At 47.9% G+C, this 17,218-nt stretch overlaps 1 protein-coding gene across 15 annotated transcripts in view; it reads right to left on the reverse strand.

Moving 5' to 3' along the window:
• LOC123350389 (butyrophilin-like protein 2) overlaps nucleotides 1-17,218 on the reverse strand; it is a 162,175-nt gene that overhangs the window by 6,870 nt on the left and 138,087 nt on the right. For all 15 annotated transcript variants that reach the window (XM_044988944.1, XM_044988958.1, XM_044988946.1 and 12 more), the window contains 3 exons: nucleotides 12,667-12,687; nucleotides 7,057-7,077; nucleotides 5,877-5,903 (listed from right to left, as the gene is read on the reverse strand). In XM_044988944.1, the coding sequence (XP_044844879.1) occupies nucleotides 5,877-5,903; nucleotides 7,057-7,077; nucleotides 12,667-12,687 (69 nt within the window). The remainder of the gene's footprint in view (nucleotides 1-5,876; nucleotides 5,904-7,056; nucleotides 7,078-12,666; nucleotides 12,688-17,218) is intronic.

Genomic DNA, 17,218 nt, shown 5'->3' on the forward strand with positions numbered 1-17,218 from the left:
TGCGCTATTGCCTTCACCAGTCTCTGCTTTCCTGTAGGCGAAAGCGAGCGGTGCCGCGACTTCTTAGCTGCTTTCTGCGTCGGCGGCGCCGCAGAGGTGGAGCGGCTCGGTGCCGCCGGTGCGCTTTGCACCGAGTCAGTTCGCGGTGCCGGCGCGGACGGTGCCGGTGGTCGAAGCGAGGCTTCCATTAGGATCTGCTTCAGGCGGATGTCCCGCTCCTTCCGGGTCCGCGGTTTAAAAGTTAAGCAGATCGAACACTTGTCCGTTCTATGCCCTTCGCCCAAGCAACGGAGACAGGCGTCGTGCGGGTCTCCGATGGGCATCGGCTTCTGGCACGCCGCGCAGGGCTTAAAGCCCGGTGCCTTGGGCATGAGCCCGCACCGGGTCAGGTAAAAGGGGAAACCCCCCCCTTTCACCTTATCTACACTAACTAACTATCCAAAACTGTAACTACTAAACTAACTATATACAAGAGAGATGTGAACGCTAGGGATTGTGGAGAACGAAGAGCCCTCCACAGTTCCAACTGGCCGTCACGGGCGGTAAGAAGGAACTGAGGAGCGGACGGGCCGGCTGGGGTATATATTTAGCGCCATAGCGGCGCCACTCTAGGGGGCACCCAGCCGTCCCGCCGGGGTTGCTAGGGAAAAAAGTTCCGAGATGCTGTGCACGCGCGGCGCGCACACCTAACTGGAATGCATTGGAGCAATCACTCGAAGAAGAACATTTTTTATCCGATAGCAGAGTCGTATGCAATCGGAGATCCAGTTTGAAAGTCTCTGGGAAGAGATAGGCATGCCTTTGGAGCGCTCCGCGATGGAGACAAAAAGTCTAGAAGAGTTTCTGAAGGGTTTGGTTCTGTCCAAATAGAAGGACAAGGCCCTGTGCACATCCAGCATGTGCACTGTAGCTTCGAAAGAGTTTGCATGTGGTTTCGGGAAGAAAGTTGGTAGATGTATTGGCTCATTAATGTGGAATGAGGTGTGAACTTTTGGAAGGAATTTGGGGTGTAGCCTCAGGGTAACCTTGTCCTTGAAAAAGAGAGTATATGGTGGATCTGCCATGAGGGCTGCTATTTCTCCTGCCCGTCTGGCGAAGGTGATCATGACCAAAAAAGCTGTTTTCATCGAGAGGTGTAGTAGGGAGCAGGTGGCTAAGGGCTCAAAGGGTTGATGAGTTAGACAGGAAAATACTAAGTGAAGATCCCACGGAGGGATAGGTGGCTTAATGTCTGGGTATAGGGTTTTGAGTCCTTTAAGGAAACGCTTGGTGATGGGATGAGCAAAGACCGAGGTATTGTCGATTGTATCATGAAAGGTTGTGATGGCAGCTAAGTGGACTCTGATGGAGCTGAAAGAAAGGCCGGCTTACTTGATGTCCAATTGGTATTCGAGTATGCAGGGAGGGGTGCGGATGTAGGAGAAAGTTGTTTAGTTTAATACCATTCAGTGAATTGCTTCCACTTTCAGAGATAGGTGGTATGGGTAGATTGTGTTCTGCTGTGTAGGAGCACTGTTTGAACTTGGTCAGAGCAAGCTAGTTCGTTTTGGGAGAACCATGCAGGTACAAGGCTTTGAGATGAAGCATGGAAAGATTGGGGTGAAGAAGCCGGCCTAGTTGCTGCGATAAAAGGTTCGGGATGAGAGGCAGCGAGATTGGTGGTCGAATTGACATTCTGGTGAGGAAAGGGAACCACGGTTGTCTCGGCCATGAAGGTGCAATCAAGATCACCCTGGCAAGGTCTGTTCATATCTTTATGAGGACCCTGTTGAGAAGTGGTATTGGGGGAATTGCATAAAGTAAGTCCTGGTGCCATGGCACTCTGAGGGAGTGTTTGCCCAGTCCCGCCCTGGAGCAAAAATTGAGGCATTTCGTGTTTTTCGCAGTTGCAAAGAGGTCTATGGTTGGATGACCACAAGTGTGAAATATGTTGTAAATGATTCCCTCGTCTATCTCCCATTTGTGCTCCCAGGGAAAACGTCTGCTTAACTCATCCGCAGTGGCATTCATCACCTTGGGGAGATAGGCAGCTGATATGCGGATATGGTTCGCAAGGCACCAATTCCAGAGTTTTATGGCCTCTTAGCAAAGAGAGTGGGAGCGAGCCCTTCCTTGCCTGTTTATGTAGAACATGCAGGCAATGTTGTCTGTCATTACGCGTACATGCTGATTCTTGATTAGTGGTAGGAAGTGGTGGCAGGCATTTCGTATAGCTCAAAGTTCTAGAACATTTATATGCAGGGAGGTCTCAAGGGGAGACCATAGCCTGTGGACTGTTTGGTGAGAGATGTGGGCACCCCAGCCTGTGAGAGATGTGTCGGTAGCCATTATCAGAGTTGGGGAGGGCTGGAGGAAGGGGACTCCGGAGCAGAGGTTGGAGGGGACTGTCCACCATAGGAGAGAGTCTTTTACTTGGAAGGGTATGGCCAGAGGTTTGTTTAGCGAGTGCACGTTCGGTTTGTAAATCGTGGCTAGCCAAGCTTGGAAGCACCTCATGTAGAGACGTGCATTTTGGACCACAAAGGTGCATGAGGCCATGTGCCCTAGTAGTTGGAGGCAGTCCTGGGCGATGACCTGGGGGCTGTTGTGAAGTTTTGTAGCCAGCAGTTTTATGGTATTGAATCGGTCAGGTGGGAGAGATGCCAGCCCTGTTCTGGAGTCGAGGTCTGCTCCTATAAACTCCAGGTGTTGGGTAGGACATAATGTGGATTTGTTTCTGTTTATTTGCAGGAGATAGGAAGCAATCGATGGTGAGTTGTGTGAATTGGAGAGCTTCATCGAACGCGGAAGCCTTGAGAAGGCAATCATCGAGGTAAGGGAATATTATGACCCCTTTTTTCCTGAGGTAGGCAGTGACTACCGCTAGGACCTTGGAGAAAACTCGGGGGGCAGTGGAAAGGCCGAAGGGTAGAACTCTGTATTGGAGGTGCATTGAGCCGAGGGTAAAACGAAGGACAAGTCTGTGGGCTGGCTGGATAGTGACGTAAAAATAGGCATCTTGTAGGTCGAGGGCTGAAAACCAATCGCCCTGCTCCAGCGTTGGAATTATGGTGGTGACAGTAACCATCTTGAACTTCTGCTTTTTGATAAATTTGTTGAGCCGCCTGAGGGCGACGATCGGTTGCCATCCTCCAGTTTTCTTTTCTGTTAAGAAATAATGGGAGTAGAATCCTTTCCCCTTGTGGCATTCGGGCACAAGTTCTATAGCCCCCAGTTCAAGGAGATGTTGCACTTCTTGCCGGAGGGGTAGCTTGTGAGAGGGGTCCCTGAAGGGGGATGGGGAAGGTGGGTGGGTAGGAGGTAAGGAGAGGAAGGGGATAGAATACCCAGTTGTGACGACCTCTAGAACCCACTTGTTGGTGGTAATGTCCTGCCATTGGTGAAAAAATGTCTGTAGGCGGTGTCCAAAGATAGTTGTAGGCAGTGCATACGCTGAAGTCGAGACGATGTTTACGAGACCTCGACCAAAGGTTCAAATCTGCTTATTAGTTGGAGGAAGTTGAGGCACCCCGGAAGAATTGGGGCTATGACGCTGATATCTGGATCTCTGGTGTTGCTGTTGCTGTTCCTGAGAGCTATTGAAATGCTGTGTATATGGGGGGTAGCGTGGACGGTGGTAAGGTTGATATCTGTACTGTCGCCTTCTGGTCGTAGGGGTTTGGATTCCTAAAGACCGGAGGGTTGCCCTTGAATCCTTCACTGAGTGAAGCACATCATTCATGGTGGAAGCAAAGAGTTTATCACCATTGAAAGGAAGATCCTCTATGGTACTTTGAACCTCACGAGGAAAAGAGGAAGAGGAGATCCATGAACCTCGGCGCATGACCACTGCAGTAGCGGTGGATCTTTCTGAGCTATTAGCTGCATCCAGAGCTGCTTGAAGAGCCGTGCGTGATATGATTTGGCCCTTGGAGACTAGAGCTGTGAATTGCTGTTTCTTTTGATCTGAAATGTTTTCAGTAAAGTCCATGAACTTGTTACAGTTTCTGTGGTCATACTTTGCAAGAACTGCAGTATAATTGGCAATTCGAAATTGTAAGGTTGAAGAGGCATACACTTTGCGACCAAGGAGGTCCAAGCGTTTGCTTTCCTTGTTGGCTGGGGTGGAGCAGAAATATTGTTGTTTGTTCCTTTGGTTGGCTGCGTCCACTACCAGGGAGGTTGGCGCAGGATGTGAGAAAAGGAATGCAGAGCCCTTAGAGGGAATGAAGTATTTACGGTCCGCTTGTTTGCAGGTAGGCTGGCTTGTGGCTGGAGCCTGCCAGATGGACTTAACGGGTTCCAGAAGGGCTGCATTGATTGGTAATGCAACTCTGGACGAAGAAGAGGGTTGCAGGATGTCTGTTAACTCATGTTGTTGGTCAGGGACTTCCTCTAAATTGATTCTAAGCTCGCTAGCAACCCTTTTAAAAGGTCCTGGAATTTCGAAAAATCATCTGAAGACATTTGAGGGGAGAGAAGTAAAGATTTCTTCAGGCATTACTTCAGTCGCTACTGGGTCAGGAGCAGGAGTTGATTGATCCTGCAAGTGGGTGGGTGCTGCCACGCGTGTCATATCGATTGGACGTTTGTCTGGTGGTGCTAAGCAAGTGCCGCGACTCGTCAAAGTGGAGTAGCGGGTGTGCTGCCGAGGAAAAGATGCCCATGAGGCCCAATACTGCCATGGTGGTGGGAAGGGCATAGGTGGTGCCATCCAGGGATTAACATACCAGGAGGCAGGATCTTGAGGATAGGCTGAGGTAATTTTCCTGTGCCCACGGGTGACAGGGGTCGAAGGATGGGAGTCTGTATACATTGAAAAATCACCCTGTATTTCAGGTTCCTCCTGGAGGAAGGCTGTTCGGACCCTGAGTCATTCATAGGGGAGAAGCATTCCTTAAGCAAGGGTGACTGCAGCACAGGTGACACTAAGAGATCGCTTGACTGGGTAAACTGCAGCGCTGAGGCAGCTGAAGGTGAAGGCTGAAGATGATAGAACTGCTGTGAGGGAATCCGGGTCTGTCCCGGAGTTCTGACTCTTGGCTCAGTGCCAGACATCGCTGTCAATGCCGGTGCCGGAACCGGTGCCGTGCTATTAATAGCAGGCTGCGGTGCCTCAGGGAGGTCCTGGTATGTCGGCACCACGTTCGTTGCGGTGCCGATGGGTGCCATGAGCGAGGCAGGCAACTGGAAGCCTGAAGCCTCGGCACTGGAGCTTCATGCTGCCGCTGCAGCCGCAGGCGGGTTTGGCACGGTGCTGGTGGAGCCCTTTAAATCCCAGCCCGCAGCTCCGGCGGCCGGGATTTAAAGGGCTCCTCCCAGCTCCCCACTGCGGCAGGGAGCCCGGTGGAGCCCTTTAAATGCTGGCCCCGGCCCGGCCACCGGAGCTGTGGGCTGGGATTTAAAGGGTTTGGGGATGTAATTTTGCCTACACGCAGTTTTTGCTTTACGCGCTAACCGCGGAACGGAACTTGCCTGTAAGATAAGACTTGCCTGTACAAGGCCCCATTGAGTTGCAATGAGATTTGTGCTCTGAAACCACTTAGATGTTTTGGAAAATTACACCATCTGTCATCGCTCAGGGAAATCTCTCCCTGGGGCTGATTCTGAACTGACTGCTGTAATTCAGGAGTAACTCCATGCAAGTCAGTGAAGTTACAATGGTGTGAAATTGGTGTAAATAAAGTCAGAATCAGGCCCTAAAATTAGTTTAGGAGCTGAGAAGGACCTTAGGAGCTGTGTCTCTGATAAAACAGGTTGTGTTTCTAGTTTGATTATAGTATCAAATCTGCTGATTTCTTTAATAATGGAATAGATTCTAATATATTGAGGTCCTCACGCTGCATCTATCACCATAGTATTAGCACCTCCCATCCATGTGCTGTGTATTTTCTTACCTGAATTGTTCTGAGCCCTTCTCCAGTCTGAAATGAAAGTAAGAAAACAACAGACATTGAATTAAGAGAGGCATTGACTGTAGATTTCCTCCCTCCAGCAGCGGGGAAGTTCCAGACTAAGGGAAAGTGAGGATGCCAGATGGAGTAGGGGGTGATTCCTTTTGCAGGAGTTAATATAGACAAACATGGCCATTGAATGCTCTCTCTCTCTCTCTCTCTCTCTCTCACACACACACACACACACACATGCATGTTGCTTGTTCTGAGCTAAGATTAGAAACCAGGATTCAAGTCCTGCTCTGGCTGAGACCTGCTCTGTCTGTCTTGAACCTCCAGTCAATGCATCACCTCTCCATGTTCCCCGCTCTCCTGGGCTTCGATCTGTTTCTAACTCCCTCTTACACATTCCCCTATCACTTGAACAGAAAATGAACTTTCCCATCCACACACACAGTGTTTCCAACCACCAGAGGCTGTATTCACAGCAATCCAGCTCCAACTAGGCAGGACATAGAAGGACAATTCCCTCCAACGTGTGTTGACATTGCAGCTGGGAGGTGTAATACCCAGCATGGATAGACAAACATGTGCCAGCTCTGTTTGAGTTAGTGCACTAAAAATAGCAGAGTGACCATACTGGCTAGGGTTAGCTGCATGAGTCCAATCCACCTGACCCCTAGGTACGTACTCATGCAGCTAGTTTGAGCTGCTACTTGTCTCACTGCACTTACACTGCTATTTTTAGTATGCTAACTCGAGCAGAGCTGGCAGGCGTGTGTCTACTTGCACTGGGAATTACACACCCCAGCTGCTGTGCAGACATACTCTAAAACAGTGACACTCCAGCTGTGGCTATTGAGGTGTTTTGGACCCCATATATGGCTGTCAAAGAGACAGTGGGTCTGTCTCACGCCCTCAGGCTGAGACAGACAACAGGGATCAGGCTACATCTCCCGTGCTGCCGGGTATGTGTGAGCAGTGTGGGGAGCTGCAATGTGTCTGCCTGGAGCACCTGTATTCCATGCTATGTATGGGGAAGAAAATGTACTGTCAGGATCTCCTTCTCCATCAGAAGAATCCAGGGAGATGGAGGAGATACAGGAAAAATGGCCCCTCTCTCCAAATATCCAAGCAATGGGAGTGGGGACACCAGCAAGGGTGTACATAGGTCTTCACTCACCTAATTCCTTCTTCATTTCATCTGGAAAAAAACAAAAACAATTATTACAGCCTTTTAAACTCTTGTTCAGTGTTTTCCTTGGTACCATGCATCAAAGATTACCCAGTAAATGAATTAAATTGTGCAAAATCCACGATGACTTAAATTTAAAAAGAGCTAGAGAAATTGATAGCCAGAGAGCTGGAAGAATTTACTGTGATGATGGTTTATGGTTTGGATGATTAATCTTACAGCTATTTATGTGGAATGGGGAAAAGTGTGGAGTTCAAGGGGCTTTGAGATCCAGGTAAGGAACTGCAGCTCTGCAGAGCTATCTGAGCCCTTCTTCCACATAGAGGGAGAGGAATCGTGGATGCTCTGCAGAGGATATGGGTGCCCCATTTTTTGTGTGTGTGTGGGGGAACTGTCCTCTCCCTATCTCTGTGCCGAAGATAGTGTCTATTGAATCACCAGTACCAAGAATGTTGATGGCATCCACATTGGACTCAATTGAAGAAGTTGAAGGGCCTGGAATAACAGATGTATTGATAGTCCCACTGACTCCTGAGGTAGTGGTGAGGTTGGCATGGACAAACAAAGCAAGTCCATTGCTGCCATGTGGACCTGCATGGTTGAAGGCACCAAAAGAGGCAGTGCCAACTGCCTGATACAACCCTGGATACCTGGGTACCACCTTGGGTACCATGCAGTTATCTCGAGGCTGTCTTTGAGGATGGAGATGATGAATCTCCCATTTCCACAATCTGTCTTGAGAGTCCTCTTTCCAGGTGGTTCCTGAGACATAGAACAACCTCCCTTTTTGAGGGAGAATCAGACTCCCAGGGTCTGTCATCTGCCACTTCAGAGGTGGAAGGCAGCTGAGAGTGGTTAGATCCAGAGCTGTGGAGGGTCCTGATGCCAGCACAGACCTCATAGAATCATAGAATCATAGAATTCAAGATCAGAAGGGACCATTATGATCATCTAGTCTGACCTCCTGCAAGATGCAGGCCACATAAGCCGATCCACCCACTCCTGAAATAATTCTCTCCCTTGACTCTGCTGTTGAATGCTCCAAATCATGATTTAAAGACTTCTAGTAGCAGATAATCCACCAGCAAGCGACCCCTGCCCCATGCTTTGGAGGAAGGCGAAAAACCTCCAGGGCCACTGCCAATCTACCCTGGAGAAAAATTCCTTTCCGACCCCAAATATGGCGATCAGCTGAACCCTGAGCATGCGGGCAAGACTCTCCAGCCAGACCCTCTGGAAAAAGGCTAACAATATCCTATCATTGACCCTTTGTACTAATTACCATTGTGGCATGTTATTGACCTATTGACTAAACCCGTTATCCTATCATACCATCCCCTCCATAAACTTATTTAGCTTAATCTTAAAGTCATGGAGGTCCTTCGCCCCCACTGGATTGCTCCACCAACTGCTGCTTCAGATAAGGTCTCCTTGTGATCTGTGTTCTCTTTTTAAAAGAGCAACTCTCTGTAATGTGACTCACTCCTGGGCAGAGCAAACAGCAAGTGTGTGTGTCACAGTTGGGGATAGAGACCCCACATGATGGGCAACACTGAAGCCCAGAGAAAAGTGCATAACCCTTGTTGCTGGGCACCACAAACCACTAAAAACAGCTAACTATAAAAACTACACCAAATCTAAATTAGACTGTAGGTTCTACCTCGGACGACTATTAAAAAACTAATTACAAAGTGAAAACTCAGCTACACAGAGTGATGCAGAGAAACAATGTGAAGAGAGAATGCTCATAGGGAGCTCCAACTAAGGCCAGTGGCGTTAGGAAGGAACTGATGGGGTCGGGGCAGTGCTGCCCTTATATAGCCTCCTGAGAGGCCAAAAGGAGGTGTTGAGCACATGCACTGCCCTGACTGGTACTGCTAGGGGGAAAATCTCCAGTGCCAGTGCGCTTGGCACAAACACACCTGAGAGGAATACACGTCTGCAACCACCCCAAACAGAACTAATAGTTAAAAAATTAAAGATTCTCTGACCAGGATTGTGTTTTATGGGGACTCTATCTTGGGGTGAAGGGGATAAAGATGCATAATCCTCACACATACCCAGTCCAGCCCCCGGCTCTTTCTTTCTTTACATACAGTTCCATGGATCTGAAGAAGGAGCTTTGAGTACCAAGAAAAGGGGCAACAGAACAGAAAACATGTTTATACCTCCTTCTATATTGAGGGAGGGGACACAACCCCCCCCCCGCACACTTTGGTTCTGGAACAGCAGCCCCTACAAAACACTCATAGGAGGGAGAGGGTTTTAAAATGTTTCACAAAAGAAATTGCACCAGTTTCCATGCTATAGCGTTTGAGAGGCCACCTGCCAGTGGAAAATACTCTACAGCTCTGAATCTCAACTGCAAAACTTCCCCACCTTCCTCTCATTGCAAAAACAGAAAGATCCTTATTAGAGCCGGTCAGAGAGACCTGGAGCCATGGATCCTGGGTTTCCCATGGCCCAGTTCCACAAGCACTGAAGCTCATGGCAAGCACCTTTTGACTTAATTGGGAGCAAGGTTGAGTCCAGAGTGCCAGTTTATTGAAAATACCACTCTGGAGCTCATCATCTTCAGACTGAAATTTATGAACCATTGCTCTGACCTGTGTGTTTCCTCAGTTAAAAAAGGAAAACCAAACCATCCATCCAAAACTAATAACCAAATAGGCAAGATGTCATAGCTAGGGAGAAAGACAAAGCAACTTTGATATGTTTACTATTAGAAATTACATTGTGTTCAGAATCCATGTAGATGAGCATGGAATAAATGACAGAGAAATCAGAGCAAGTAGAAAAATGTTCTGACCCAGCTTCATCTAATACAAATTAACCAGTGTTGGACCAGATTTCATTCACAAGTCCTCGTAATGACAGTTCACTTAAAATTCGTATTGATTTCAATGGAAAGTTAGAGTTATGGAAACAGACATCACACACTGGCCATATAAGAGAGAGGCTGAGAACATGGTTTGGTTAGAGCTGGGCAGAAACCAGAATTTCCATTTCATGGGAAATTCCATTATTGTAAAATTAGGTTTTTTTCTTCTTTAAAGAACGAAAACAAAAATTTTTGAAATTTCCTCAAAAATGTTCAGGTCTACCAAAACATTCTATTTTGATAAAATTGAAATATTTTGTTCTCATTTTGAAATTTTCAATATGAATAAAATGTTGAAATGAAAAAAATAAAAAATTTCCATTTCAATGCATTAAAAAAGGAAAGTTTTTTCTCACTGAAATGCTTTGTTTTTCTTTCCCCAAAAACATTTTTTTAAACAGACACATAAGATGTAGACAATTGTGATGGGAACTGTCTATGTGTAGAAGGAGATCTCTGTAATCTCCACTGCAGATCATAGTGTTGTTGAGGTGGGAGGAAAGCCAGAGGTCAATATCTCAGGGTAGGGTGGGATCTACCTGGTTTTCTCTCTGTGCTGTGTATAAATGCTGAGTGGTTTCAATGTTGCTTTTGAATCCTTTAGGGAATGGAGGGATTCATCAGTCTGCTTGGTGAATAGTTTGGAGCTTTGAATGGGAGATCCTCTACTGTGGCTTGCACTTCCTTCAGGAATCCCAACAGGTGTAGCCATGAAGCCCATCTCATGACCACTGATGTTGTTATGGACAAAGCAGCTGTGTCAGCCACAGCCAAGGATGATTGTAGTGCCATTCATGCCAGTAGTTGACCCTCCACTATGATTGCCTGGAACTGTTCCTTTTTGTCCTCCAGAATGTATTCAATACATTTGCTTAACTTAGAGGAGTTTGTGAGATTATACTTTGACATAAGCAGTTCATAATATGAAATTCTGAATTGTAGAGTTGCCTTACATCCAAACAGATCTATCCTCCTCCATTATTTAGCACAGGTGGTTATCTTGGAGTGATATTGTCTCCCTCTTTCATTCACTGCATTGACCACCATTGAGTTCAGTGTGGGATGTGAAAGAAGTCCATGTCCTTTGAGGAGACATAATGCTTTTTGTCAGTCCTCTGACATATGGGAGGTATAATGGCTGCCAGACCACTTTGGCTGGATTTAATAGGGCGTCACTGATAGAAAGCATGACCGTGGCTGATGTAGAGGTCTGCAATACGACCAGTGACTTGTGTTGTGATTCTCACATTTCCTCCAATTTGACCTGGAGAGAACCTGCTATTCATTTGAGCAATTCTTGAAATTGTTTGAAATCATCAACAGATGTTGGAGGTAGAGGGGGCTGGCATGACTGCCTCGTCCAGTGAAGATGATGAGATGTTGGTTAGAGGTGAAGTTTCCTCCTCTAGTCTCTCCTCCTGCTCCTTGAATGGTTCTCCTTCAGGAAGTCTGGATGCAGAGGAAGATGGGGAGTGTCTAGGTCTCTCCCTTCTCTACCACTTGGTCCATAGATTGAACTCTGAAGTAGAGAGGAGAAGGAGGATGGGTAGTGGAGCATCCCAGGCAGATCATTTCAAAGAGCCTCAGTTACTGCACAGAGTGAGTAACCTTCTCTTCTTCTTTGAGGAGTGTCCCTGTGTGTTCTTCACTTCAGGTGATTATCAAACAGTGTCCCTCTGTGGACAGAAGGGGCTTCAGAGTTGCATGAATAATTGACGATAATACAGTAATTTCTACTGTGACGTTATTGACATAAACTGTGAACGTATAGATCATTGTTGCAACCAAGGTCCTGTAGTGGCACCAAATAATGTATAAAGGGGGTCAACTAAGGTGTCTAAAACAAGATTAGGGTTTGCTGGTTATGATTATGCTGTCTGTATGTGTGTATCATTTTTGTAGTTGAAGTTATGAATATTGGCTATATACTTGTATATCAATGTGTTTTGATTCCAAGTAGCCTCAGTGAAGAATTTGGTCAGCTTCTCAGTAAGTGCCCAGTCAAGAAACACTTAGCTGACAATGAATTTTGGGAGACACCAATCCACATCTGAGCTTTCCTGGGAACTAACCTGTGAACAATGGCACTGGCCTGTAAAGAACTGAGTCATGCTTGCCCAGGTGACTCCAGGCTCCATCTTGCTGCTGAGATCATCCATTGATTAGCATAAATATTGGCATTGGTAGTGAGCTAGCTATTTAATTTGTGGGCTAGTCCCATTCCTATCTCCCTAGAGAGTACATAGACAAGATTCTATTTTTGCTTTAATAAATTTAAGATTAAGCTTCATGGCAACAACTAATTAGCAAAAGAGGCAAATATGACATGGATAATATGGGATCTGCTATGAAATAGGCAGTAACACCATTTACATTATGAGCTGCATTCCATTTGCCATTTCAATGCAGAGTCCTTTCAATTTGTACATTGCCTGTCATACTGTGTCTCTTTGTAGGACTGTTATGGTTCTTGGAGAACACAAAACAAAAGTGGGTGAGTCTATTTAAATTTCAACCATGTATGAGCAGCACTGCTCACAAGCAACAAATGCTATTGACAAAACAAGCCAAGTAATCTGCTCTATCCAAAACAGGAAAGAGGGGGGAAATCTAATAATAATACAAAACTATTAATAAATTTATATTTTAAAATTAAAAAATAAATAATACAAGACAACAGTAGAGCAGCACACAGAAGAAAACGGACACAGACTTACTTATTCTCTTCTCCAAGTCTCCTAAGAAAGAAACAAATGTTTAATAATAATGACAGCAGCTTTTGCCATAATATGACCAAAGAGGAAGGTAACTAACAGTTAAAATATTGAAACCTGTATTGTCTTTATTGGAGAATAGCTGTGAGGAAGCAGATGACACAATGAACATCATAGTGTCTAAGGCCAGAAGGATGCATTTTCATCATCTATAACATGGTCCAGAGAACTTCTCCAAAATGATTCATGTTCGTATTAGAGCAGATCTTTTAGTGAAGAAGATTTTCCAGTGATGGAGGATCCACCACAAACCGTGGTAAATTGTTATGACGGCTAATCACCCTCACTTTTAAAAATGTACAACTTCTTTCCAGTTTGACTTCCAGCCATTGGATCTTGTTAGACCATTCTATGCTAGACTAAAGAGCCCATTATCAAATATTTGTTTCTATCTACATACTTATAGAGCATAATCAGTCTATTTGAGTCTATCACTATAATACATGTTATCTAATCCCTTAGTCATTCTGGTTCTCTTCTCTGAACCCTCTCCAGTTTAACAACTTCCCTCTTCAGTTGGGGATACTGTAACTGCACACAGTATTCTAGCATCACAGCCAAATATAGTATTTGTATTTGTATTTGTATAGTATTATAGCATCCACAGTCCTAGTTAAGAACTTCCCAATGCCTGCTGGCCCGGTGTCTAGCCAACACTTTCCTACTGAAGGGGTTTTGTGTGCTCCAGGGAAAGGGGTGCAGCCCTGCTGAGACAGAAATTGCACCTATTCCCACCACACACAATGTGTGTCAAATAGGTAGAGCTGTGTGTCAGGAACGGTGAATGGGTTGCTGAACTGCACTGCCCTGGGGAGATCCAAGAGCGATGGTACTTCAAGGTGTTAACAGTTTCTCCTGGAGATTCCAGGCATGGAGGGGAACAGATTCCATTGTCAAGACCTCATGACGGTTCACTTACAATTTATATTGATTTCAATGGGAAGTTAGAGTGCGGAAAAAGACATCACACAGTAAGGTACAGATATAAAAACTGGCCATGTAAGAGAAACTGGCTGAGCACATGATCTAGTTAGACATGCAGGGGAACCAGAATTTGTATTTTGTGGGAAATTCCAGGATTTTAAAAAAGATGGTTACTCACCGTTGTAACTGTTGTTCTTCGAGATGTGTTGCTCCTATCCATTCCAGTTAGCTGTGCGCGCCGCGCGTGCACGGCTCTTCGGAAGATTTTTACCCTAGCAACACTCGGTGGGTTGGCTGGGCGCCCCCTGGAGTGGCGCCGCTATGGCGCAGGATATATACCCCTGCTGACCCATCCGCCCCTCAGTTCCTTCTTGCTGGCTACTCCGACAGTGGGGAAGGAGGGTGGGTCTGGAATGGATAGGAGCAACACATCTCGAAGAACAACAGTTACAACGGTGAGTAACCGTCTTTTCTTCTTCGAGTGATTGCTCCTATGCATTCCAGTTAGGTGATTCCCAAGCCTTACGTAGGCAGTGGGGTCGGAGCTAGATGTTGCAGAATGCAAAACTGCTGAGCCAAAGGCTGCATCATCTCTGGACTCTTGGGCCAATGAGGCAAAGGTGTGGACCGAGGGCCAGGTAGTTGCACGACACATCCCCTGAAAGGGTACGTGAGCCAGGAAGGCAGCAGAGAAGCCTGAGCCCTGGTGGAATGTGAAGTAAGGTGGCTCTATAGAACATGGGCCAAACCCCAGGAGGTGCGGATGCACGACGTCATCGAAGACGAAATCCTCTAGGAGGAGACAGGCATGCCCCTCGTCCGGCACGCCAGCACGACAAAGATTTGGGGGCGTTACGAAAGGGCTTTGCCCGCTTGATATAGATTGCGGATGCCCTACAGACGTCTAGGGAGGGCAATTGTTGCTCTCCTTGCTATAAGTGAGGCTTCGGAAAGAAGACCGGAAGGAAGATATCCTGGATGATATGAGAGGCTGACACCACCTTTAGGGAGGAAGGCCGGACGTGGTCACAACTGCCCTTGCCCTTGAGAGACACAGTATACTGTGGGTTCATTGTGAGCGCCTGAAGCTCGGAGACTCGTCTGGCCTATGGAAAGGCCACAAGGAAAACTGTCTTCCAGGACAGGTATGTCAGCGAGTATGTCGTCAGTGGCTCTAATGGGCAATCATAAAACTGGTTAGAACCAGGTCGAAGACCCAGGTTTTGGTTGGGGTCAACTGGGGGGGTATAACGCTCCAAGCCCTTGAGGAACCTAGAAACCACAAGGTGTAAGAATACGGAGCGGCCACTCTCCGCTGGGTGGAAGGGAGAGATGGCTGCCAAGAGTGCCCTTAATGAGGACCACGCCAGGTGCTGCTGTTTGAGAGACCAGAGGTAGTCCAAGACGGACTGGATCGGGACCTTGGCGGGAGAAACATTGTGCGTTTCGCAGCAGCAGGAGAAACGCTTCCACTCTGCCAGATACGTTAACCGAGTGGAAGATTTCCTACCACCCAGGAGAATCCTGTAGAACCGAGGCAGAACAATGCAACTGGGATAGGTTTAGCCACGCAGCAGCCATGCTGTGAGGTGCAGGGATTACCAGTCTGGGTGGTGAAGCTTGCCGTGATCCCGCGTTATGGGGTCTGGGCAAAGAGGCAGGGAAATAGGGTTGGCTACTGACAGGGGTAGCAACCTGGTGTACCAGTGCTGCCTGGGTTACGCTGGAGCAATCATGATCAGGTGCGCTCTGTCCCTGCGGAGTTTTGGCAGGACCCTGTGAACCAGCGGGAACGGTGGAAAGCGTACAGCCGATGGCTCATCCACGGCATCAGAAAACACCTCCAAGATCGAGCTCGGGGAGAGGCCTTGGAATGAGGAGAACTTCTCTATCTTTTCGTTCTCGCGAGAGTGAAGAGGGCTATGCGGGGAAAGTCCCACTTCCGAAAAACGGAATGGATAATGTCCGGAGGAAACGACCACTTGTGAGACAGGAAGGATCTGCTGAGGCGATCCGTCAGCTGAAAATGCCTGGTATACAAGGCAGACTGCTCTCAGCTCTCGGACATTGATGTGTAAGGCCAGCTCTTGAGCCGACCGAAGGCCGTGAGTGCGAAACTGACCCAGGTGAGCACCTAGCCGAGAGATGGGGTGTCTGTCATGAGGGACCCCGAGGAGTGAATGGAACAGCATCCCTGGATACACCAGGGAGGGCGCTGACTCCCGGTCGAGGGAGCCTAGGATGCTCAGGGGGAACGAGACGACCATGAGAATGCTATCTCTGCCCGGGTGGTACACCAAGGTGAAGTGGTCCACGATTGAAGTGGACGGAAGCGAAGCCTGGCATGTTTGGAAACAAACGTGTAGACAGCCATGTGACTCAGGAAACCTAGGCAAGTGCGAACCAAAGTTGTCGGGAAGGTCCGTAGACCTTGTACAATTGTTTCCATCGCCTGCAGCCAAGGCGGAGGTAAGCAGGCTCTGGCGAGACTGGAGTCCAGGATGGCCCCAATGAATTCTATTCCCTGTGTGGGAATCAGAGTGGATTTTTCTATTGATCATCAGGCCTAGACACAGGAATAGGTCCGTGTCGATGCCCACATGACTGGTAACTTGGGCCCGGTGGTCCCTCTGGAAACGACGGTAGGCCCGAAACCGGGGGTACCTTCTCTGTGGAAGAGAAATGGTGACGTGAAAATAAGCGCCCTTCATATCGAGGGCGGCATACCCGTCTCCGGGATCCAAGGATGGGATGACGGTCCCCCTGGGTACCATGCGGAACTTATCTGCATCGTGAACTTGTTGAGTCCAGCAGATCTAGGATAGGTCTGAGACCTCCCTTCGCCTAGGGGATTAGGTTTCGTCCTTAGGTACCTCCTGTATAGCTCCAATGAAGAGGAGCGTCCGCACCTCTTACAAGAGGAATCGCTCATGAGAGGGGTCCCTAAGAGGGACGAGGATGGGTAGGCTTTTGCCCCATTGGCGGTTAGAAGGCCCCTAATTTTGGCTCCTTTGGGGTCCTGATTGACGCCTACGACCGCGTAAGCGAGGCAAAGTCCTGGCTTTGTCTAGGCGCAGGGTAAGAGCGGTGAGGCTGGGGACGGAAGGGTCGGCGCTGAAGCACCGGCGTGTGCATGCCGAGAGAGAGTGGAAAGTGACCCTGTTGCCCTTTAGGCTTTGCAGCCTAGGGCCAGTTTTTTCAGAGAACAGGCCTTTGCCATTGAAGGGCAAGTCCTGTATAGTGTGCAGCAGCTGCGAGGGAAGGCTTGATAACTGGAGCCATGAAATGCGCCTCGTGGCAACACCCGAGGCCAGAGTCGTGGCAGCAGAGTCAGCTGCATCCAACGAGGCCTGGAGGGAAGCTCTCGCTAGCGACTTCCTTTGTTCCAGGAGGGCATCGAACTCTTGACGGGAGTTCTGAAGAACTGACTCTGTACATTTGCCCACCGCCACCCATAGTAGCGGCTAAGCAGGGCTTGCTAGTTTGCTACACAAAGTGGCAGGGCCTCCGCCGAGTATATCTTACGGCCCAGTAAGACCATTCGCCTAGCCTCCTTGGCTTTAGGGGTTGG

The sequence above is a fragment of the Mauremys mutica genome, chromosome 15 (assembly GCF_020497125.1).
Source record: "Mauremys mutica isolate MM-2020 ecotype Southern chromosome 15, ASM2049712v1, whole genome shotgun sequence".
In the NCBI taxonomy this organism is placed as follows: domain Eukaryota; kingdom Metazoa; phylum Chordata; order Testudines; family Geoemydidae; genus Mauremys; species Mauremys mutica.